The 24,349-nt window shown below is 56.9% G+C and overlaps 1 protein-coding gene across 1 annotated transcript in view; it reads right to left on the minus strand.

Annotated features, from left to right (window-relative positions):
* Positions 1–22,721, minus strand: part of LOC116829071 (lanosterol synthase) — a 71,005-nt gene extending 48,284 nt beyond the window's left edge. Inside the window, exons 1-11 of the mRNA XM_032787686.2 lie at positions 22,488–22,721; positions 21,049–21,187; positions 20,193–20,301; positions 18,058–18,179; positions 17,222–17,318; positions 8,956–9,091; positions 4,838–4,946; positions 3,687–3,805; positions 3,048–3,145; positions 2,554–2,581; positions 848–904 (exon numbers count right to left, since the gene is read on the minus strand). Coding sequence (XP_032643577.1) covers positions 848–904; positions 2,554–2,581; positions 3,048–3,145; positions 3,687–3,805; positions 4,838–4,946; positions 8,956–9,091; positions 17,222–17,318; positions 18,058–18,179; positions 20,193–20,301; positions 21,049–21,187; positions 22,488–22,706 — 1,233 coding nt within the window. The 5' untranslated portion in view covers positions 22,707–22,721. The remainder of the gene's footprint in view (positions 1–847; positions 905–2,553; positions 2,582–3,047; positions 3,146–3,686; positions 3,806–4,837; positions 4,947–8,955; positions 9,092–17,221; positions 17,319–18,057; positions 18,180–20,192; positions 20,302–21,048; positions 21,188–22,487) is intronic.
* Between the last annotated feature and the right edge of the window lie 1,628 nt (positions 22,722–24,349).

Below are 24,349 nucleotides of genomic sequence, written 5' to 3' on the forward strand. Positions count from 1 at the left end.
CACGGAGGGGCAGAGGATGCTGAATGCTCCAAGGAGAGACCCAGGAGGTGAAGACGTGTGAGCTTCTTGCCCTGAACAAGTCTGCTCCAAGGGAGAGGAGGCTCCCCAAAGTCCTGACTGGCTTTGTGGGGAGCAGTTCCAGAGCATTGCCCGGTGACTCCGTGACAAGGTCTCTCTCTCTAAAAGCTGCGCTCTGGCTGCACCACCAGTTACCAGCTCAGCGCAGGGAGCTCAGGGTGACATTCTCTGGGCTCTGCTATGCAGGGTGTCAGACTCAATGATTGTCACAGTTCTGTCCAGTCTTGACACCCGAGGCTGTCAAAGACTCTCTCTAGTGTTGCTGTTGAGTGTACACTGCAGGAGCCAGGCCCCCAAGAGCCACAGCCAGGACCAGCACCAGGGTTTCTGGTGCCGTAGGCGCCGGGCCGTTTCGCCGCCCCGCGCGCAGGTCTCGCGGCTCCAGTGGAGCTACCACAGGCATGGCTGCAGCAGGTCCACCGAAGCAGCGGGACCAGCGGACCATCTGCAGAAATGCCTGTGGCAGGTCCACCAGAGCCACGGGACCAGCGGACCGTCCGCAGGTACGACTGCAGCAGGTCCACCGGAGCCACGGGACCAGCGGACCGTCCGCAGGTACGACTGCAGCAGCTCCACCGAAGCTGCCTGCCGCCCCCCTGGCAAAATGCCGCCCCCCTCATAATGCTGGCGCCCTAGGCGACTGCCTAAGTCGCCTAAATGAAAGCCCTGGCCCTGTCCACGGCACTGAGGAAAGTGCAGGATTGTGCCTGTCTGAGACCCACGTCCCTTGGGGGGCAGCCCAGCAGGCTGGCACGACAGCAAACATTACCTCCAGGAAGGCTTGGACAGCAAACACTGTGTCCCAGAGCTGGGATCCGTTGGTGCCCTGGAACAGAAGAGTGTGCAATGAAAAGCAGCTTTTCAATCCACCCCAGGCTTCCCATCCACCCCTAGGGGCCACGCTGCCTGCAGGTGCCATTACGCTGGACCAATGGGCCCTGTAGACAGAGAAGGCTATAGGGCACACAGCTGGGTGCAGTCACACAGCACAGGCACCACCACACTACACCAATGGGACCCATGCACAGGGAGGGCTGCAGCCTAAGGGAACCCACTGGGGCAGAAACGGGCAGCAGGAGCAGGGTTATGGGGTTTTTTGGTTCAAATTTCCCTCCAAAGCTATTTTAGGGTCTGATCCTGCAAGCCCCTTAAGGACCCAGTGCAGGATGGCTCCAGGAACCTCACCCAACCCAGTGTTGGTGCATACAGCACCCTAGGCTGCAAGCTGCATCCCAACACAGCAACTGGAAACAAGAGAGAGCCCAGAGCAGCATGCAGAGCACGAGTCGTAGGGACAGGACCTGGGGTGGGGGGTCTCTGAGCTGAGATGTGAAGTAAGGCAGAGCCAGGAAGACTGGCCCAGAGGGCAGGAGCTGCAGGGGACATGGCTCTCACACAGCAGAGGATGCTGGAGGGAAGGGGGGAGAAGCTGCAGGAAGCCCACAGAGGGGTTCAAAACGAGGGTAGTTTGGCCATGGATCCTTAACCCAGAGGGGAGCGCAAGGAGGGGACTGGGATGGGCTGACGGGGTTCCAGGCACATGAGGAGCTTGGGCAGCAGCATATGGGCTCTGCAGGGCTGGGCTGTGGGGCAGCCCCAGAGAAGCCCCAAGGAGCTGAAGGCTGGGAGAAGGTCTCAGTGGAGCACTGCATGGCAGGTCTGCGAGTGCTCTGCCGGCCAGGGCCAGGCCGTGACACCAGGAACAGTCAGTTTTTGCACAAACTGACAGCAGTTTGCAAACAGCTGGCTGGGCAGCAAGGGGAGCCGTGGGGCAGGGGAGTAGGGGGGTGGCAGAGCTATGTCTGGGGGATGCACGGCTGTCCCAGGAGAGACATGTTTGTCTGGGAGACACTGAGCTGCAGGAAGTGGGACAGAGAAGCAGCCTGTGTGGCCAGGGCATGGGGGAGCAGCACGCAGCCCCTTTCCTTGCTGGACACTCAGCAGGGGCTGAGCAGCTGTTAGTGCTCTGTTCTAGCCCCCAGGGCAGGTAGGAGAGGGGCTGCCTACTAACTTGGGGGCCAGAACTGCACAGCTGAGACAGGACAGGACGGGACTCGCCCCTAGGCTCCATCCCAGGGGCAATGCGTGTGCGGCAGGGGCTGGGCACGGGATGGCGGGTGCAGAGCACCCCCCCAGAGGTGCAGGGGAAGCAGCTGCCTGAGAGCAGGGACACACACTGCTCCCAATACCAACCCCCTCTACCCTCAGCCAGGAGGAGGAGCAGGAACGGGAGAAGCTGCTGCTGTGAGCTGCACAGCTGGGCCAGGGCTCGTCCTATGACTATCAACAGCCCGGGAAAGGGAGATATTGCAGGGCTGGCTGATCCCCCAAGGCAGAGCAGCCTGGCGAGACCCCCTTTGTGGTACGCGCTCAGTCCCCGGGGGAGGAATCCCTGCCCAGCCCTGCAAGCCATCTCACAGCAGCGAGAGCGTGCCCAGGGTCCCTGCGTTCGTTGCCAGGGCCACAGCCCCTCACCTGCATCTTCATGCCGTCGAGTCCCATCCTGCGTGGAGAGAGAGCACATCAGTGCAGCAGCCTGGGGAGCATGGTCCTGTCCCCAACCTCCCGCAGCCACCAGGCGTCTAGCACTGCTGCCGGGGCACGGAGTACTGAGCTTCACAGGCAGCCTTGCAGCAACTTCCCACTGACCTGCCGCTTCCCAGCCCTCTGGCCCCCACCTGACTGGGAGAACTGGAGTGAATCCCACTCGCTCCAAAGGAGCCAGTGTCTGGAGTTGGCTGCCGATCAGTGCAAGACCCCCCTGTTTGCATGCCGCCTGCACAGAGCTCCCTGCTCCTGGGGTCTAGGCAGCATGGCAGCCCTGGGGCCAGAGCAGGGTCCCCCATGGCAGGTCTAGGCAGCAGGTTCCCTGCTAGGGCCTGGGGTTTCCCGTGCAGGGCAGAGTGGCTCTCTCTAGCTGAGCCCTGTGCTGTCTCCAGGGCTGGGGAGGTGCATGGTCCTGGCCATACCAGAGGTAATCAGGGATCCTGGAGACATGCTCCCGGAAGGCTGGAGAGCTCTCCCCCTCCACAGACCAGCGAACCAGCATGTTAATGGTCTTGGAAACCTGCCGAGAGAGAAGGCGTCAGTCCCCTGCAGAGTGCAGTGCTGTTCCGCACGGGCCTGCACAGCATGACCTGACCACGTGACCAGCCACAGGAGCAAACCCCAGGGTGGGGGCTGTCTGCAGGTGAGCGAGCACCTCTCCATGGGGCTGTGGTCACAGAACGGACTCTTGGCATCCCCATGTCTGTTCCCCATCACACTCCAGCCAGGGCCTTCCACCAGCTGTTCCCAGCAAAGACTCTGCAGAGGGGAACATCTGGTACGCCCTGCCTCCACGGCCACTGCACAACGACCAGGCGGTTGCTCGTGCTCTCCTCTCCCGCCAGCCTGCTCACGCCCCTTGTCACCCACCGTGAACTCTCCTGTGTGCAGCGCCCAGCACAACAGGCCCTGAGCCTGCCTGGATTGCTGGTTGCTGTGGTTACGTGCCAGCAGCCGGCGTCTGTGCAGAGCCGGGGAGTCCCCGGCCGGTCTCTCCTGCACCTGGACAGGAATTGGAGCCAGCTCCGTTAGTTCATTGGGAGCAATAACGAGAAGCCTACCAGGCCAATGCTGATGGCCTTAGTGAATCTGTCGTCAACCTTGATGTGGTCATACAGCTCCGTGATGGCTCGCTGCCTCAGCCGGGCACTGTGGTGGGCTTCGTACAAGTTCAGGATGGCTGAGACGGGAACAAGAGAGACACAATAAGCTGCCTGGTCCCAACTCCTGTGCAAGCAGGGCCCGGCCCTGAGCCCCAGAGAGCTCCCCCATCCCTTCCCCAGCTGGCCAGGGCTCTGCGGGGAGCCCCAGGGACACAGCCCCAGACCACTCCACACTTGGACTGAACCCTGGTTGTTTCACTGCTGCTCAGCCCGAGACAGGACCAGAGGGAAGGTGGGAAGCAGCTGAGTGGGGACAGAACCCGAGGTATTAAGATTCACTCAGTGCCCCAGCACACAGCCCACGCTGGACTCAGAGCCTCTGAAGACACCTCAGAGACGGAGTGTTTGGAGTTGTTCTGTGAGCCCTGATTAGGCATCAATGGCACCAGACAATCAGGATGGGCCTGGGTCCAGCCCCCTCCAGCGGCAATCAGCACAGAGCCCTGCGCCTTTCCTATGTGCAGGGGCAGCTCCAGGCCCCAGCAAGCCAAGCGCCTGTTTGGGGCAGCAAGCAGCAGGAGGCGCTCTGCCTGCAGAGGGTCCACTGGTCCCGTGGCTTCGGTGGGCCTCCAGAAGCCGCGGGAACAGCGGACCCTCCGCAGGCAAACCGCCGGAGGCAGCCTGCCTGCCGTGCTTGGGGCGGCAAAATCCCTAGAGCCGCCCCTGCCTATGTGCTGGACCCAGGTGGCTGCTGCTGGCTCGTGGCTGATGCAAGCGAGCCAATGCCGCACACAGATTGCCCTTGTGCCCACTGGGCAGGGCAGTAATGGTGGCACTGTGCTGAGGCCAGGCGGGCACTGCTTTTTCAGGCACAGGCATTCCCTCCCAGGTTAGTAAAGTCTTGCCAGCTTCTGGTCCCTGGCCACTCTGAGATCCCGCTGGCAGGGCAAGGCTGACAGGAAGCTTGGGGGCTGCACTGGGGTCGGATGTAAGGCTATGGGGCAGCTCTCAACTCCACCAGTGCCTCACGGCCGTGGAGACAGAAAACAACCTGCACATCACCTATCCCCTGCCCTGCCCTGGCCAGGCCCAGCCAGTGCCCTACTCACCATTGGCAAGTGTGAGCAGCCAGCTGTGCGGGGTGTAGAGATCGCAGGCAGCCACGTTATTCCTCTGGGCCGGCCAGTCAATGCTGGAGTAGTCCTGGACATACAGCTCCTGGCCGGGAGCAGGCGAGAGATTAGCCATCCGCTCACTAGCGCGCCATGGGAGCAGACCCATGAGACAGCTGCAAGTGTCAGCCTGGCGGTGTTCGCAGCCAGGGGGAGAACAGCATGGAGCACACAGGGCAGCACCGAAGGAGGGCAGCGCTGCCTGGCCCACTCTGTGGCTCCATACCAGCCACCGGGACAGGTCCCATGTGGGAGCTGCTCCCAGCTCCCTTTGCTAAGGAGAGTTAACAAGAGGAGAAAGCACCTTCAGATAGTGCCAGAGCACCTGAGGGAGGTGCCGGGGGCCCACACGGCCTGGGGGGTGTGTCACGGAGTGTGGGGGAATCCGGGCCTTGCAACCCCCACTTCTTGCGATTCACCATGACTCTCAGCCAGCCAGTAAAACAGAAGGTTTATTAGACAACAGGAACACAGTCCCAAGCAGGGCTTGTGAGTACAACCAGGACCCCTCAGCCAGGTCCCTCTGGGGGGCAAGGATCTTAGACCCCAGACTTGGGGTTCCCTGCCTCTTCCCAGCCAGCCCAAAACTGAAACCAAAAACCTCTCCAACAGCTCTCTCCCTTTGTCCAGCTTCCTGGGCAAAGGTGTTACTATAATAATAACTGGAGATATACCAATCTCCTAGAACTGGAAGGGACCTTGCAAGGTCATTGAGTCCAGCTCCCTGCCTTCACTAGGCAGAACCAAGTACTGATTTATGCCCCAGATCCCTAAGTGGCCCTGGGTTTAACAGGCCAATGCTCAAACCACTGAGCTATCCCCCTTGACTCTCTCCACCCCCCTTCCTGGCTCAGGTTACAGGCCCAGGTCCTGTCCCTCACCTAAAGTCATCCCCTGCTCTCCCATCCCCCCATGCAGACAGTCCCTACTGCATCACATCTCTCCCCCCTTGGAGACTGAACTGAGCAGGGTCACTTTGACCAGTGACCCGGGGAAGTCCAGGGTGGCAGAGGTGGGATCTACTGCACCCCATGGACAGTGCTTCCTGCAGTAAGTGACTGGGAAGCAGTGAAATGAAGGAGGATTGAGGGGGACCAGGCGTGCTGAAGATTCAGAGAGAGATGGTTTCAGGGAGCAATTAACCCCTGGGAGTGTATGACCAGAGAGAAGGACTTTTGCAGTCCCCCGGGGGATCGCAGCGAGCGGTCCCAGGGGCGGAGGAGTCTGCAGCTCGACCATGGCAGAGAGGTGGTGACCTCAAGGACTGGCACGCTAGGAGTCTCCCTGGAAACCATGGGGAGCAGTGAGCACCTCAGCCTGTAAGTGGCCAGCAGGAAGATGTATGCCAAGCGGCTTAAGAGTGACCTGATGGAGCTCTGCAAGCAGAGGGGGCTGCGCAGTGGGAGGCTCACCAAAAACCAGCTCATTGCCCAGCTGAAGGAGGGCGATCGCTCAAATGAACTAATCCCTGTCTCTGAGGGAAGCAGCCTGGCAGATGCAGCACAGGCACCAGGGTCTGTCCCAGCTAGAAGTGGTCAGCCGGCGGCTGAGGGCTTTCTGAGACCCCGCCCTTCCTATGCCTAAGGGAAGGGTGGAGAGGAGCCCAGCAAATACCGAGGGCACCATGACACCCCTGGCCAGCAGGGGATCCTCCCGGCAAAACTTGCTGGCCAGCAGGGAGTCCTCCTGGCGACGCTCAGCATCCGTGGAGCGAAAGCGGCTGGAATGGGAGAGAAAGCTAAAAATGAGAGAGATGGAGGACCGTGAAAAACAGAGGCAGCATAAGGAAAGACAAAGGCAGCGGAAGCTGAAGAAGAAAGAAAGACAGAGGGAACACAAAGCGAGAAGAGGAAGCATGAAGGGAAACAAAGGGTGCATAAAGAATGACAGCATCATCATGAGCTGGAACTGGCGAGGCTGAGGAGCAGCGGGCCCCCGGCTGCGGTGAGTAGGGGCGGGGCCAGGACTGCGCGGAGCTTTAAAAAGTGCATCCTGGCCCAGCGTATGGAGGGGGAGGACATGAATAACTTCATGGATGCCTTTAAAATGGCCTGTGAGCTGCACCAGGTTAATCCTGCGAACAGGCTGCCGGTTTTCACCCCTTTACTGGACCCCAAAGCCGGGGCACTGTACCGCCAACTAGAAGAGACGGAGAAAGGGAACTACAAACTATTCAAACAGTCCCTACTGCATCACAGGGAGCACACAGCCTGAAAGGGGCGGGGGGGGAGGGTCTCCAGAGCCCACACAGGCCAGAATGGGGGGAACATGCTGGAGCACGCTCATGCAGTAGGGAGGGCTAATGGCTCAACTTAATTCTGGCTGGAGGTCTGTGTGCAGGACTCCACCCTGCTCCAATTCACAGCAAGGCTCCCAGGGCCCAATGGGCAGGAAGAAGACAGCCCCAAGGCATAACTCCCCTTCGGGCCTAGGGGTGTCAGGTGCCCAGCCTGAGACACCAAGTCTGATTCGCAGAGGGCAGGGCCCAGTGCTCTCAAATCAGACCCCTCCCGGGGGCCTGACAAGGCATCCCAAAAATCACTCCTCCCTTTGGAAATTGAGGCCTTAGGCATTGTGAACAAGTGTGTGGTATGTACCTTGCCATAGCGTTCACAGGGAAAGCCTGCTCCCTGAACAACTCCAGACACTCTGCCCTTGGCTTTCCTTCCTACCTTGCCCTCCTGGCTCTCTCCTTACTTCCCCAAAGCCCACCCCAATTCCTGACCCATAGGGCTCCCTCCACCCCTCCCATCAGCCAATATTACCAGCAATGGAAGAGTGTTAATGCGGCGCCTACACGGGCTGTTTGAGGCAGGCACTCCCGGGCCCCCCATGACTGTCCTGGCCACTGAGTATCAGAAATAAGACTGGCAGGTGACTGGTAGAAGAACCTTCACAGGGAGAAGATACCAGGTACCGAAGGGCGGAGAAAGGCAGAACAAGAACCAGTGGCTGAAGCTGTGAGACCCAAACAGTGAACAGCGAGGATGATCAACCATAGGAATGAGCTGCCAAGGGAACTGTCAGACTCTCCATCTCTTGATGTCTTCAGCTTCTGACTTGCTGCCTTTCTGGAGGGCACGTTGTACTGTAGCCAGACACGTCGCTGGGCTCAGTCCAGAGTAACTGGGTGACATTCTCTGGCCTGCATTACACAGGAGCCTGACTAGATGATCTACCAGTCCCTTGATGTGATTAATCGAGCTCTGGGTCATTACACAGACAGCAGGGCATCAGTTCCATGCAGCCCCTGTTTGGAAGGTTACTACTGCACCCATGAAGGCAGAGCCTTTCCATCTGCTAACAAGAGCTCGGATGCTGCACAGAGGTAACATGCCAGTGGCCACATACCAACATCAAGGGACTCAACCCAGTACAGGCCAGTCGTACCTCAGCCATAAGCTAAAGGGAAAGCATGGAAGGATCACGTGGCTCACTCAAGCAACACCCCCCTGAAGGAACAGAAATGTAGCCCACACGATGCCAATGTACAGATGTATCAGCTGTGACAGGGAAGGCGTAAGGAGGCTCAGAGGGAACCAGAATGGCCAGCAGCAAATAGGAACTTCTGTAAGTCTCAGAGAACCAGGAAGCTGGTGAGAGTCGCTGGCCCTGTTAGATCAGCAAGGAGCCAGCGGAACAACCAGAGAGGATGACACGCTGAGCGGCAGGGTTGCTAAAGTCCTTACCACAGAGAACGAGGGGAGAGTCCCACCCTGAGCTCCTCTTTGGTAACAGACGAGGAAGCATGAGGGACGGAGGTGTCAGACAGAGGCTGCTGGGACATGGCTCAGAGCCATTGCAGTTAGTGCCCAGGCAGGGAGGGAGACCTAGAAGCTCTGGTGGGATGGGGAAACAAGGAGCTGATGTGGGGGATCACATCACAGTGAACCTACAGGGATCTCCAACAAAGCACTGCCAGGGGCTGCGATTTGCATCCAATGGGGAGATTTGGGTCCATGCGACTAGAGACAGCTGGGACATGGTGGGAAGGGTCTCCAGGCCACCATAACACAGGGTGAGGAGCCGGGAGAGTGCTCTGGGAATTCATTTACCTGTCTCAGGCTCTGGACAAGCTCATCCTCCTCGGCAGTCAGGCGTGTGGCGTAGCAGTAGCTCATCGGCAGGTACACCTGGCAGCAGTGGCACCACAGCGTGGAGGGGTGGGCTGGCATCCAGGCCGGGAGCAGCCTGTCACACAACAGAGGAGGCTGTCGGCAGTGTGCGGGATGGGGAGTGGGGGGCCGCAGGGACATGGGCACAGTTAAGGACAGGGCTGCGGGGCAGTCAGAGGGGTAATGTGCCCAGGAGACACTCGCTGTCCAGGATAGCCGCTGCCTGAGGGGTAGAGCAGCCGTTCAGGACAACGCGCAGACCCCAGGCGACCGCTGCTCTGTGCTCCTGGGAGAGAAGCTGGAGCCCTCGTTTGGAGCCAGGAGACTGCCTGCTCCAGCCCGAGGAGAACGTTCTGGGCTCTCCCAACAACCCAGCAAGGCTGTTATCCTGGGCGGGGCCTCTGCCCACAGACTGCGTCTGATTCCCTGTGGTTCATGTTAGCAGGGTGTGGAGGGAGGCGCAGGGAATAAACAGCCTCTCCTGTGGGAACATGTCAGTGGGCAATGCTGCCACTATTTTCTCTGTAATCAGCCAGCTGCCTGAAAAGACTGTTACTCACCTTTGTAACTGTTGTTCTTCGAGATGTGTTGCTCATATCCATTCCAGTTAGGTGTGCGCGCGCCGTGTGCACGTTCACCGGGAGATTTTTACCCTAGCAACACTCGATGGTCGGCTGGGTGCCCTGAGCTGCGCCTTTATCTGGCACGGAGTTATATACCCCTGCCAACCAACCCCTTTCTTCCTTCTTGCGGCTGTGATGTTTATTTAAAGCCTGGGTCATATGAAGCTGAGTTGCACAAGGTTCTCGTAGTGGCCCAAATCCTATGTAAGGGGGTCGTATAAGGTGTTCTAAGACCGGTTACGTGTTACTGGTATGATTATGCTGTTCTGTCTGCTGTTCATTTTGTAGTTGCAGTTATGAATATTGCGATGTGTACTTCTGTATTTCCAACCTGTGCTTGTTATGGAAAGTCCAGACATCTTTGGTGAGCTTGCGTTCGCTGCTTGATGCCATGTAGGACCTCGTACCAATTGACCATTACTGAGGGAGGCAAATAATGCCTTTTTGACTCGCAGGGTGTGCAGATGGCCCATGTGACTGCAGACTCCATTTTGCATGTCACTTCCACACGTCGGAAGAAGGGAGTGTTTTTTAACGAGAAAAGCTACTAAGGCGGAGCCTCATTACATTTCTGTCTTCATCCTGCTCTTACCTCTGGAGGACTGTTGCTACAACTGCATCTGCCAAAGGCTGATGACCCATTCCAGTGGGAGTTCTCGCAAACTTGTTTACGCGCGTTTTAATACATCACTTGCTACCCGGACTGAACTAACTTGCCTTACTGTATCGTAAATTGATTCCATTTAACCCTTCTAGCTCTCCATCTCTAGTTTTTCCTTTTATGATAACCTTTAGATTTTAGATTCAAAGGATTGAGCACAGACGTGATTTGTGGGTAAGATCTGATGGTATTTGAACATGGGTCTGGGCTTTGGTGTTTGGGCCGAACGCGACCCTTTTTCTTTTACTGGGGTGTTGGTTTTCATACCCCTTCATCCCGGGGCTGGCCTGGTGGTGTCTGGGAACCTGGAGTGTCTAAGGGAAATTGCTTGTCGTGATTGTGGTTAGCAGTGGGAGTTAACAAGTCATTTTTGTCTGGCTGGTTTGGTTTGCCTTAGAGGTGGAAAAACCCCAGCCTAGGGCTGTGACTACCCTGTTTGAGCAATTGGTCCTGAATTCGCACTCTCAGTTGGGTCCCGCCAGAACCACATCGTCACACCGGCTACTCCAACAGAGGGGAAGGAGGGCGGGTTTGAAATGGATATGAGCAACACATCTCGAAGAACAACAGTTACAAAGGTGAGTAACCATCTTTTTTTCTTCGAGTGCTTGCTCATATCCATTCCAATTAGGTGATTCCCAAGCCTTACCTAGGCTATGAGGTCGGAGTGAGATGTTGCGGAATGCAAAACTGCTGAGCCAAAGGCTGCATCGTCTCTGGACTGCTGAACCAATGCGTAGTGTGAGGCAAAGGTGTGGATGGAAGACCAGGTAGCAGAGCGACATATTTCCTGGATGGGGATATGGGCCAGGAAAGCGGCAGATGAGGCTTGCACCCGAGTAGAATGGGTGGTGAGATGGCTAGCTGGAATGTGAATCAATTCATACCATGTTCGGATGCAGGATGTCACCCAAGATGAAATTCGTTGGGAAGAGACTGGCATGCCTTTCATCTGGTCAGCCACAGCTACAAAGAGCTGGGGTGACCTTCGGAAGGTTTGGTTCTCTCGATATAAAAGGCGAGAGCCCTGCAGACATCCAAGGTATGTGGTTGTTGTTCCCGACGTGATGAATGCGGCTTCAGGAAAAAAAGTGGGAGAAAGATGTCTTGATTAACATGAAAGGCGGACACCACCTTAGGGAGGAATGCCAGGTGTGGTCGCAGCTGTACCTTGTCCTTGTGGACTACCATATACGGGGGATCCACTATCAAAGCCCGAAGCTCTGATGCTCATCTTGCCGAGGTGATAGCGACAAGGAAGGCTGTCTTCCAGGAGAGGTACAGCAGCGAGCAGGTGGCAAGAGGCTCGAAAGGGGAACCCATGAGCTTGGCTAGCACCAGGTTGAGATCCCAGGTAGGGGTCGGGCATCTGACTTGAGGGTACAACAGTTCCAGTCCCTTAAGGAACCTGGAAACTATGGAGTGAGAAAAGATTGAGCTGCTACTTTCCCTGGGGGAAAGGCTTAAATAGCTGCAAGATGCACCCTTATAGAAGAGACCGCCAGGCCCTGCTCTTTGAGGGACCATAGGTAATCCAGGACAATGGGGACAGAAACCTGTCCGGGGATTAAGTTACCTGAGCACACCAGTGGAAGAAACGGTTCCACTTGGCGAGATATGTCGTCCTCATGGAAGGCTTCCTGCTGCCCACGAGCACCTGTTGTACCAAGACGGAACAACGCAATTCCAACTGGCTCAACCATGTAGCAGCCATGCTGTCAGATGAAGGGACTGCAGGTCCGGATGGTGAAGCCTGCTGAAGTCCTGTGTTATGAGGTCTGGCCAGAGTGGCAGGGGGATCAGGTCTGCCACGGAGAGGTTGAATAACAGGGTGTACCAATGTTGCTTCAGCCATGCTGGAGTAATGAGGATCAGGTGGGCTCTGTCCCTGCGGAGTTTGAGTAGGACTCTGTGGACGAGCGGAAACGGTGGGAAGGCATAAAGTAGGTGCCTCTTCCACGGGATCAGGAATGCGTCTGAGAGGGAGCCCAGGGAGCGTCCTTGGAAGAAGCAGAACACCTGGCATTTCCTGTTCTCTCGAGAGGCAAAGAGGTCTATGTGGGGAAAGCCTCACCTCCAGAAAACAGAATGGATAACGTCCAGGTGTATCGACCACTCGTGAGATAGGAAGGACCTGCTGAGGTGATCTGTCAGAGTGTTCTGGACTCCTGGGAGAAAAGACACTACCAAATCGATAGAATGGACTATGCAAAATTCCCAGAGGTGGATGGCTTCTTGACAGAGGAGAGAGAAGCGTGCTCCGCCTTGCTTGTTTATGTAAAACATGGCCGCTATGTTGTCCGTAAACATTGATACACAACGGCCTTGTAGATGGTCCCGAACCACCTGGCATGCTAGACGGACTGCTCTCAGTTCCCTCACGTTGATGTGCAGGGACAGCTCTTGGGGCAACCAGAGGCCTTGAGTGTGACGATTCCCGAGATGGGCACCCCAACGCAGAGATGACGCGTCTGTGATTAGGGCTACCAAGGGTTGCGGTGGGTGGAATGGCATCCCTGCACAGACCAGAGAGGGGTCTAACCACCAAGTGAGGGAGTCGAGAACCTTCCTGGGGATAGTGAGCATCGAATCTGTGTGGACGGTATATTGAAGCCAGCCAGGTTTGGAAGGGACGGAGACGTAGTCTCGCGTACTTGGTCATGAAGATGCAGGAGGCCATGTGACCTACTAGGCCGAGGCAAGACCGCACAGACGTTGTCGGAAAGGATTGAAGACTGTGAATTAATGAAGCCATTGTTTGAAAACGAGACTGGGGGAGGCAGGCTCTGGCCAAATTGGAGTCCAGAGCAACTCCGATGAAGTCTATTCTCTGCGTGGACGTGAGAGTAGACTTTTCTGTGTTGATCATGAGACCTAAGCTCCCGAAGAGGTCTCTGACGATGCACAGGTGCTGCGATACTTGTGACGGAGAAGTCCCTCGAATAAGCCAATCGTCGAGATACGAGAAGACGCCTACTCGATGACGCCTGAGGGAGGCGGGTACTACAGCCAAGCATTTGATGAAGACCCTTGGACCTGTAGAAAGGCCAAAGGGAAGAACCGTGAACTGAAAGTGTTGGTGGTTGACCACAAAACGGAGATACTGTCTGTGTGGTGGATAAATGGCGATGTGGAAATAAGCGTCCTTCATGTCGAGGGTGACATACCAGTCTCCCGGATCCAGGGATGGGATGATGGTCTCCAGGGATACCACGCGGAACTTCAACTTTATCAGGAATTTGTTGAGTTCTCGCAGGTCTAGGATTGGTCGTAGACCTCCCTTTGCCTTGGGGATTAAGAAGTAGCGAGAATAGAACCCCTTGCCCCTCATGTCTTTTGGCACCTCCTCTATGACTCCCAGCTTTAGGAGCGCCTGGACCTCTTGCCAGAGGAATTGCTCGTGGGGAGGGGGTCCCTGAAGAGGGACGGGTAGGAGGGACTGAGACAAACTGTAGATGTTATCCCGTTTCCACCGTGCGAAGGACCTAACGATCGGAGGTTAGCTGGGACTAGGCAGGGAGAAAATGGGAGAGGCGGTTGAAAAAGGAGGGAGAAGGATCCGGTAGGATAACTGGTGGGCCGTTTTGCTTAGGCCCCCTTGGTGGTTTAGGAGGCACTTGACTTTGGGATCCTTGAGGTCCAGACTACCTCTGCCAATTCCCCCTGCCACACCTTCTGGTAGCATCCTGACGCGGCCTAATCTGGTTGTACAGGCGGTATGGCTGGGCCCAGAAGGACTTTTGTTGGGTCACTGGCGTGTGCATACCCAGCAAGCGCATTATGACACGATTGTCCTTGAGGCTTTGTAACCTGGAGTCAGTTTTGTCTGAGAAGAGGCCCTGTCCCTCGAAGGGTAAATCCTGAATGGTCTGCTGCAATTCAGGGGGAAGGCCTGAAGCCTGGAGCCAGGAGATACACCTCATCGTCACTCCGGTTGCCAGAGTTCTGGCCGCCGAGTCTGCGGCATCCAGAGAGGCCTGGAGGGAGGTTCTTGCCACCTTTTTACCCTTTTCGAGCAGGGCCGTAAACTCTGGACAGGACTCCTGGGGAAGAAGCTCCATAAATTTCCCCACTGACACCCAGGTATTAAAATTGTACCGGCTTAGGAGGGCTTGTTGATTTGCCACCCTAAGTTGGAGGCCCCCAGCCGAGTATATTTTGCAGCCTAGGAGGTCCATGCATCTAGCCTCCTTCACCTTAGGAGTTGATGCTTGCTGGCCATGATGCTCCCGTTCATCCACCGATTGGACAACCAGAGAGCAAGGAGGTGGATGGGTGTAGAGGTATTCATACCCCTTTGAGGGGACGATATATTTCCTCTCTACTCTCCTAGCTGTAGGTGGAATTGAAGCTGGGGACTGCCAAATGGTGTCCGCATTGGCTTGTATAGTGCGGATGAATGGGAGCACCACTCTGGTAGGTGCATCAGCTGATAAGATGTCCACGACCGGGTCCTCTATCTCAGTGACCTCCTCCATCTGCAAATTCATATTCTGAGCCACCCACCTCAAGAGGTCTTGATGGGCCCTGAGATCGACTGACAGAGGGCTTGAGGAGGATGTTCCTGCTACCGCCTCATCAGGTGAGGAAGAGGAGGAGAGGCCCGGGACCAATGGGTCCTGAGGTGGGTCGTGCACAGGAGGAGCATCAGCTGCATCAGGTGGAACCTCTGCGCCCACCGATGGAACTGGACCCTCATCCATGCCCGTATGGGGAGGGCAGCTCACTGTCGCCTCTGGCACCCGGTGTTGTGAGGGGGCCGAGGGTTGAGCCACTGACGGGGCACCTTGGGCCTGGTGGTATGCCCATGGTGTCCAGAAGGACCAGTGATGAGGCCCTTCTTCGTGGCTTTGTCTCCCCGGATAATGGCTGGGGATGTCAGAGTCACCCTCCAGATGGTATGATGCACTTCCAGACTGAGATGATACTGAAGTGTGTCTCGAAGGCCACGGTGGTGCCAAGAGGCCCTGTGAGGACGGCACGGTTCTGGGCGCTCGATCCCAGGGTGGTACCGGGGAATGGTACAGCGAGCTATGGCGGTATCGCGAGCGAGACCAGGACCTTCTACTGTAGCGGTGCCAGGAGGTCGACCGGGATCTCGAGTTCCGTCGCCTGGAGCAACTGCGGGATGCATGGTACCGAGATCGGTGCCGAGAGCCAGATAGGTACCGGGAGTATCTGTCTGGTGAGCGTGATGCTGAGCGGCGCCGCGAGTGCGACCGGTACCGCGATAGAGAGTGGTGCCAGGACTGCGAGTGGAGCTGGGAGAGGGAGCGATGTGATCGAGTGTGTCTGCAAGACCGCGATCTGGAACGACGTCTCTCTGGAGGATTGACGGACGGAGGCCTTACCAGGGCCAGCTTGGCGATGGATTGAATAACCCACACTGGTGGTGCTGGGGGTTGAGGATGCATCAGCTCCATCATCAAAATGAGCTCCCTTGCCGTAGAGAAGGTCTCCGGCGTAGAAGGAAGAACAAGCTCGACCACAGCAGGAGCCGGGGAGCTGTCTGGCACCGGACTCAACGGCTCTTGTGGGACCGGAATCAATGGTGCTGTCCCAGGTGGAGCAACTATCTGCGGCGCCGGTGTCAACGGTGCCTCAGTGGAAGATGGTGCCCGACAAACTGTCTTAGACGAGAGCTTCTTCTGGGAGGCTGAAGTTGTAGCAGCATGTCGTTTCCCGGTTGGGGAAAGGGAGCGGTGCCGAGGAGTCGATGCCCGTAAAGGTCAGTGCCAAGAGTCCTTCTTGGTACCGGGGCGATCCGGTGCCGAAAGGGCGCTCCTTACCGAGGCAGTCTGTTGGGCGCTCGGTACTGATGTTGCAGGACTAAATGCTGACTCCATGAGGAGCTGCTTCAATCGAAAGTCCTGCTCCTTCTTTGTCCTTGATTTAAAGGACTTGCAAATGTGGCACTTGTCAACAAGGTGGGATTCCCCTAGGCACTTGAGGCAGGAGTCGTGGGGATCCCTATTGGCATCGGCTTCTGGCACGCCGAGCACGGTTTGAATCCCTGTGCCTTGGGCATGGGCCCGCACCGGGGTGGAGGAAAGGGGCTAATCCCCGATCCCTCTTTCAACTATATACATTAACTATAAAACTAAGCACTAATACTGAATATAACCACAAAAACTCAAACTCTACACACAGTGAGGAGTAGAGAACTGCAAGTAGCTAGGGATGTGGAGATCCGGAAAGCCGCACTCCACAGTTCCAACGACCGACACAGGTGGTAAGAAGGAACTGAGGGGCGGTTGGGACACCAGGGGTATATATCCGGCACCATAGCGGCGTCACTCCAGGGGGCACCCAGCCGGCCCACCGAGTGTTGCTAGGGTAAAAATCTTCTGACGAACGTGCATGCAGCGCGCGCACACCTAATTGGAATCGATATGAGCAAGCACTCGAAGAAGAACTTCCTCACCTCACACTGCCCCCTGCTCCTGGCCCCACAGCCAGCTCAGGCACCAGCTGTCCCTGAGCGCTGGGGGAGTCTGCAGCAAGCCCTAGTTCCAGGTCAGGGACAGCCATGGCATGCCAAATGGGGAGGAACCGTGTCAGGACCCAGCATAGGAGGGAGGGTCTTGGGGAGAGCGCAAAGGGTGGGTCTGGAGGCTGGCAGAGAGGGCAGGAAAGCTGGAGGTCAACCAGGTGGGCCGAGCTTGGATGGGGGAGGGAAGGTCATCAACAGAACATTCCTCCCCCATCAGCCCACACCCCAGCATATCCTCTCTGCTCCAGGTCCCTCCAGGAATGGTGCCTGGTTTCCGTGCCCAAAGCCTGCTGGCCCAGGCTGAGCGTGAGAATGGGGGACTGGTGCAGGGCAGGGATTGCTCTCAGGTCTCTGGTGTTCGGCGTCGGACATTCTGCTGTGTGCTGATGCGAAAATCAATACACTCTGCAGATACAGAATAGCACCTACCACAGCTCAGGGAACAGAGTGTTCATTCCCTCCCAGCTGTAAACGTTCAAGATGGCCAGCCAAAACTTCCCCCACGACGGGATTCCCACAGCACCACCTGGAGAGACACACACAGATCTGGGCTCTGATGGCAGCCATGGAGGCCAGGGACACAGATCTTGCCACGTGACAGGGCATGAACAGAGGCTCCTGAATCCGGTCTGGTTGCGTGGCAGGCCAGGGGCCCTGGAGAGCTGCAGGCCGGTGCAGTGGGTGCATGATGGGCACTGCGCCCCAACAGACACAGCCATTCAGAAACGACACCTGGGAAGGGCACGTTTTCTGTGCAAGGTGCAGCCAGTGAGACCACTGAGTCTTCTGTCGTGGAGCCACGTAGTGAAGCTAAGCCACATGAGGGGGGCTGGAGATGGCAATTTAACCCACAACCAACTGCTGAGATGGACTGAATGTTTGCAGGGCTCATAAATACCCTGCCTCCCAAACCGAAGCGTTCACAACTGGTGAAGGAGCTGAGGTTCACCATCACCCCAGAAGGTAAGTGCTGCAGGGTCCTGGCACAGCAGGATGCGGCATAGGCTGTGACATGACACACGTGCCGCGACAGCCAGGCCAAGCTGGGAGAAGCTAAGGGTGGCAAGGCAGAAACTAACATGCGAACTGCACATGCTGCCATGCAGCCAAGGACAAACCATTGCAAAGGCTCACTCCACTCTGGTCGCATGTCCCCTCACCTACCACTCACTCCTTCGGAGCTGGGCAAGCCCTTCTCAACAGTCCCAGCCCCATGGCTGCTGGGGGGAGGATAGAATGCCAGAGAGCTCCAGCCACATGCTGACCTTTGCTGTGGAGGTTGATCCGAGCCCTCACGAGGTCCGGGTCATCCGGCCCAACCCCCAGGATCCTCAGGGACGTGTAACTGAGCGCTGTGCCAAACACTGTCGATTCACCTTCCACGTGCCTGCCACATACAGAGAGCGGGGAAGTCAGATGTGGCTGAGCACTTGTGCAATCCACCGAGATTGGTTTCATTGGGGCGAACCTAAGCAGGGGGTTAAAGCTAACCAGGCAAACTAATCGAAAAGCAACCACCCTGGGCCAAGCTGCTGGGAATCGGGAACGAAATGCTCCCAGCCCCTCACTCTAGTGGTCAACCCATGGTGAAGGGGGGCTCTGGTCATGCCACATGCTGGCCTCCCCGCCACTGCAGCTCCAGCAGTCTCACACTCAGCTTAGCTCTGAGCCATTTCCCACATGTAAGGGAGTGCCAGGCCAAGCGCTGGATGCTACGGGGGAGCTTCCGAAGCACTCGGCCATGGCCTAGCCTGTCCCCGAGGAAGCCATAGGCAAGTGCTCTCGTCAAGCCAAGGGGGGGCAGAGCGAAACCCCCACCACTCTGTTGCTAAAGTCACCCCGGGAGTGCCGATGAAGTGGGGCTTGATTTGCTAATGAAATCAGAGTGTTTCCCTCCCAGGGGCCGGGTTGGGGGCTGGTGGGATTTCAGTGATTTTGTTTAATAGGTTGAGGCAAGACCTGCTGAAAATGAGCCAGTTTTGAACATTTTCCCTTGTTTCCTAGCACTCCTCTAGGTCCCCCTCCCGTCTGCTGGAATAGGGAAACCTGCCTAGGCAATGGCAGAGAGCTGGCAGTGCAGGCGTACGTTTCTACCATGATTCTTTCCCTTTCACCCAGGCCTCTGTTCATAGACCCGCCTGTTAGAGATGAGAAAGACATTCTTCTCCAGTGAAGCTGTCACGGAGTCCCTGGGCAATGCTCTGGAACTGCTCCCCACAAAGCCAGTCAGGACTCTGGGAGCCTCCTCTCCCTTGGAGCAGACTGTTTTCAGGGCAAGAAGCTCACACGGCTTCAGCTCCTGGGTCTCTCCTTGGAGCATTCAGCATCCTCTGCCCCTCCGTGAGCTTCCCACAGCGAGCCCGCCCCAGCGGGGTCCTGAGGAAGCCACAGGGTCCTGCACCCCGACTTCGCGGTCAGACGTTACTCTCAGCCAGCCAGTAAAACAGAGGTTTATTAGATGACAGGAACACGGTCTAAAACAGAGATTGTAGGTACAGTGAACGGGACCCCTCAGTCGGGTCTATTCTGGGGGGCAGTGAGCCAGACCCCCATGTCTGCAGTTCACTCCACATCCCCAGCCAGTTCCAGACAGAAAACTCCTCCAGCCCCTCCTTTCTGGCCTTTGTCTCTTTCCCGGGACAGGAGGTCACCTGATCTCTGTCTCCAACACCTTCAGTTGGCACCTTTGCAGAGAAGGGGCCCAGGCCATCACTTGCCAGGAGACAGAGTGTCAGGCATTTATGTACCCTGGCCCTTTGCTCTGCAGCAACCATATACCCTTATCCCCCCTCCTGGATACTTAAGAACTGCATAAGGGACACTGAGGCACCAACACAGTATTCAGAGAAAACATTAAGAACGTTCCCAGTTCGTCACAGAAGCCAAGACAGAGTGCACGTAACAGCCAGAACGCCTCTGCAGACTGGCCCCTGACACCACCCCTGCAATGTTCCCGGCAGTCCATCCCTGCCTGCTGGAAAGATCCCCTCACCCTTGTTTCTGTGTCCTCCTTCTCCAAGTGCATTTAATGACCAGCCAGCCCACCCCACTAACATACCTCAACCCGCTACAGCTGCTCTGCGCACTCCAGGAATGCCATGACCCGGGAAGGGTTAGTGAGGGGAAGCACAAAGCAGGTGGAGCAGGACCTAATGCCTGGCAATAACGTCTGAGATATAAGGCCGTATCAGAGCAGATAACAATGCGCAAGGCAGACATCTCAGGAATGGAACTGACTTTTGTGCTTGCAAGAGGCTTCTGAGACTGCTATACTGTTTTCACTGGCTGTGTTGTGCAGGGACAAACAGAGAGGAACCACTCCTCTGGTCAACTGGGTCTGGAACGCACAACCTGCCCAATGCAGCAGGAATAAGGAGAAAGGAGCTTCTCTGCTACTCACAAGCCCCAGCCTCCGTCCGGGAGCTGCACAGAGCGCAGGTAACGCACCATCTCCCTCCTGTAACCTTCTGGCAGTGGGATCTTGGCAACGTGGCAGGTGATCAGGAGACCTGTTGGACAAAACAGTCCACTCTTTAGGCCAAACCACCCCCCGATTTCAGCCTCAGGGACACTCTAGTTGGTTCAGAGAAGCATGTGTCCTCTTCTTGGTCAGCACAGGACATGAGAAATCACTGTAGCTAGGAGTCCCAAGTACGCACAGCACGTATAGCTAACAAGGCGCAGCTGCAGCCCCAGGCTAAGTGGCTCCAAGATCGTCGTCTGCGGGAACCCAAAAGGGTCGTCAGGGACGTCCAGACAGAATGTACATCAGACTGTAACAACCACATGACCTTCCCTAGCATTCCCGGCTTCAGCCCCCACTGTGGAACAGGCTGTTGGGGTCAGACTGCACCAAAGGACCCCGCCCCCATTTGGCAAAACCAGATGGGGGATTTCACTGGCTGGGTAGTTCTTGGTGCTTCACAACAGATGTCAGCTCCTTATTAAAGACATGTTCACTGGGGATTAACTGTCGTGCAATGCAGCTTGGGCACTTCCTAGGTCACTGTTTGGGGAAACGATTGGCCATTAAGGTTCAGCACCTAGTGTGCTGTGGAATGACAAGACACTGCCCTGCCCAGGCCTGCGACAGCGCCTGCCCCTGAATCATCCCAGACAGCTAAGCAAAGTTCCCACAGACCCTGGCCACGCTGCTGGACCTGCTTGGCACCCGCTATCCCATCCCTACGCCAGGTAACTCTGTGGGGAGGTGCTGCCGCTCAGAGCACATGGCATAGCTATTTCATCCACCGTACCTGGCAGCAGGAAGAGGGGGCCCCCGTAGTCACCGGGCCAGTGCCCATCCTCCGCCTGCAGGCCAGAGTAAAACTTCATCCCATTCAGCGCTGCTTCCTGGGCCGTGCAGGCCTGGGGCAAGGCCTTGAAGAACTCACTCTGCGAAGAAAGGAAGAGGAGCAGGGACAGGCACAAATTGAAAGAGCAGTGCTCCAGCTCGTGCACAAAGCATGGCCAGTGGCCAAGACACCAGTACAATCAAGTGCCTTGTGCTACCTGTGGGCTATGGCAGCACTGCAGTCCCACGGTGTCATGGAGTGTGGAGGAGACCAGGCCTACACCCCTGGCTTCCTGTGATTCCCCATGACTCTCAGCCAGTCAGTAAAGCAGGTTTATTCAGATGACAGGAACACAGGCCAGGACAGGTCTTGCAGGCACAGACAAGAGGATCTCTCCCCAGTTAGGTCCATCTTGGGGACCCAGGGGCACCATAGCCCCACTGGGGGGTCAGAGCCCTGTCTGGACTCCCCTCCATTCCCCAGCCAGCTCCTGAAACTCTCCCACTCCCCAGCCTTTGTTCAGCCTCCCGGGCAAAGGTGTCACCTGGCTTCTAACCCCTTCCTGGGCTCTCACGTCACATGTTCAGGCATCTTCCCTCCAGGCCAGTCTCCCATCCCCCAGTGCAGCTCGTCCTCCCAGGCCAACACCCCCCACTCAGCATTCACAGACCACAGTAAGAACAGTCCCAGTTCGTCACACATGGGTAATCAGGGTCTGTGTACCTCCCCCATGGCCTGCACTGCACTGGCCTTTCACACAATACTTAGTAGCAACGCCAGCAACCGGACACCAAATCCAGCACAGAGCAACTGTGCAGAGCATGTGCAGGGATGAAGAGGTGTGGGAGGGGAGCAGAGTTGGAGTGTGAATACAAGCAGGATGCTTGCTGCCTTGAAGCACCTTTTGAGTCATTCAGTGCATAATCCGCAGAGAAGAACAGGCCTGCCTAGCCCAGCCTGGGTCAGCAGGCAGGGAGGGAGCAGGGCAAACAGTCCCCCCCTCCCCTTCAGCCCCTTTTTCAGGGGCCAGATTCCAGGGCTCCAGGCATGGAAGGGTCAGCAGATTCTGGTCCCAGCTAGGCAAGATGCCCCCTTGCAGGTAGCTGTGACACCTCCCCTCTTCCCCAGTAACCAATACAACCAGATTGGCATGAGGTTGTGAATTCTGCCCCTGATGCCAGCACCACCTGTGCCTGCCCTGTGGAATTAGCAAGCATGTGAATCCCAGATAGTCACTGAAAAGAAGCCTTGCTTCAGAGACAACGACTCAGCATTTGGGGGCAGGAGACAATAGCGGCAATAGGGGAATTACAGCCAGCCATACGGGCATGGGGTTTAGGTGGCTGCCCCCTTCCCAGCCTTGGCAAACACTGCACTGCGAGTGAAAATCAGCCACCCACCGTGTCCAAGCCTACGCAGTGAGCCTCCAGCCCGCTCTGCTCTCGCTCACATTCCTCGCCAGCCTCCAGGTAGCGCCAGCTCTGCCGCCCTTCTTCATTGCTCAGACGCCAGCGGGTGAGGTCACTCGCAGGTTCTGTTTTATACGGACCGCCCCTTCTCCGCAAACACCTGGAGAGACCACAGGGAACCAGACAAATCCCAGGCGCGTCACCAACCATTGCCGGCTCTGAGCATCAGGCTGTCAGTGCCCTGGGACGCGCAGGGCCAAAGCAGACGCCTGCTGCAGCATCAGCAATAGACATGAGAACCCAGAGAGCTCTGCACTCAGCCACGAGCTGGCTGCCAACACTTAGATTTTGCAAAATAACAAGCGGGAAGAGGCAAGTCCTCGGAGCAACAGCTGGGCCAATGTCATTTTGCTTGGCTTTGACCACTGCACACCATGCTGTCAGAACAAGCACCTGACAGACCCTCAACTGGTGCCACACAGAGGGGCTACTTCTGACAGCGCTCCCCTTTCCTGGCACCTTCCCACCCCACGCTGACCTCACAGCAACCCGAGCACCAAGTTCTAGGAGAGTTTCCATTGGCCCATGGGAACCTGTCACTGTGAAGGGGTGGCGGCTCTGTCACCTCCCTCCATGCTGGGAGTGGTGGGGCAGTTCATGGATTTAAAATGTCTCGAATTCCTTAGAGCCCCGGCCCCTGCTGGCAGGCAGGTGCTGCACTGCACAGACCAGTTACTCCATGGCACCGCGCTGTGCAGCATTACACATAGCCGTACAGCTCCGAGCACAGGGGCCTCTGGAAGCCGCTGGAACAGAAACAGGCTACAACTGGGATGCAGCAAGAGCACTGGCCAGGGTCACAGATGCACACTCACAGAGACACAGACATACACTCTTGCAGAGATACACAGACACACTCTCGCAGAGGTACACACACAAATTCACATACACTCGTACAGAGACACAAACAGGTTCATACACTCAGACGCACACACACGCAATCCCAGACTCAGACAGACACATTCACAGGCACACATTCTTGCAGAGGCTCAGAGAAACGCAGTCACACCCCCGCACACTCACATTTTGTGCCCCATCTTGTGGCCGCCCCGCAGCACCCCTCAACCTCTCGCTCACTGGCCGCCACACAGCTCTGACTCCGCGAGCTGCAGACTCGTGGTGTGGTGGCTCCCCAGATCGGCAGACACAGCACATGGGCCCACATGGTGCCAACCGATCTCCAGCCCTGGCCCACTGCTGGCTGGCGGTGCCCCAGCTCTGGCTGCTTGGCAGCAGCGACAGACCCCTCCCCAGCCACCCTGCCAGCCCCATCCCCACCGGCTAAGCCTGTGCCCTGGCAGAGAAACCCTTCACCAGCCTGCCAGCTTCCAGGACAGCACTACCAGCCATACAGCCACCCACCTGGGAGGGGTCCCTGGGTCTGCACTGTCAGCTGGGACCCTTGGGCTAACCACGCCAACCCACAGCACTGCAGCACCACCTCCGCTACCAGACTCAGCAGCCCAGGCCACCCTTCACCCAGTGCTGAGAAGAGATGATTAAACTCTTCCCAAACAATGCCAAGAGAAACTCTACAAACTCGTCCCCACGACCCTGCCACATGCGTCCCAAGAGACCCAAGCACGGGAACCCAGGCAGACCCATCATGGTACCTGGCCATGACACTCTGACTGAAGGAGTGTCAGGACACTCAGAATCCAGCCTCAAGCCAATCACCACCCAAAGGGGCAGCATCCTCCAGGACAACTGACTTCCTGCACAAACTGCACAACATTAACAACCTCCCTCAGGGCACCGTCCTCAACACCAGGGATGTCGCTTTCCTATACACC

Source organism: Chelonoidis abingdonii, chromosome 10 (assembly GCF_003597395.2).
Source record: "Chelonoidis abingdonii isolate Lonesome George chromosome 10, CheloAbing_2.0, whole genome shotgun sequence".
Classification (NCBI taxonomy): Eukaryota; Metazoa; Chordata; order Testudines; family Testudinidae; genus Chelonoidis; species Chelonoidis abingdonii.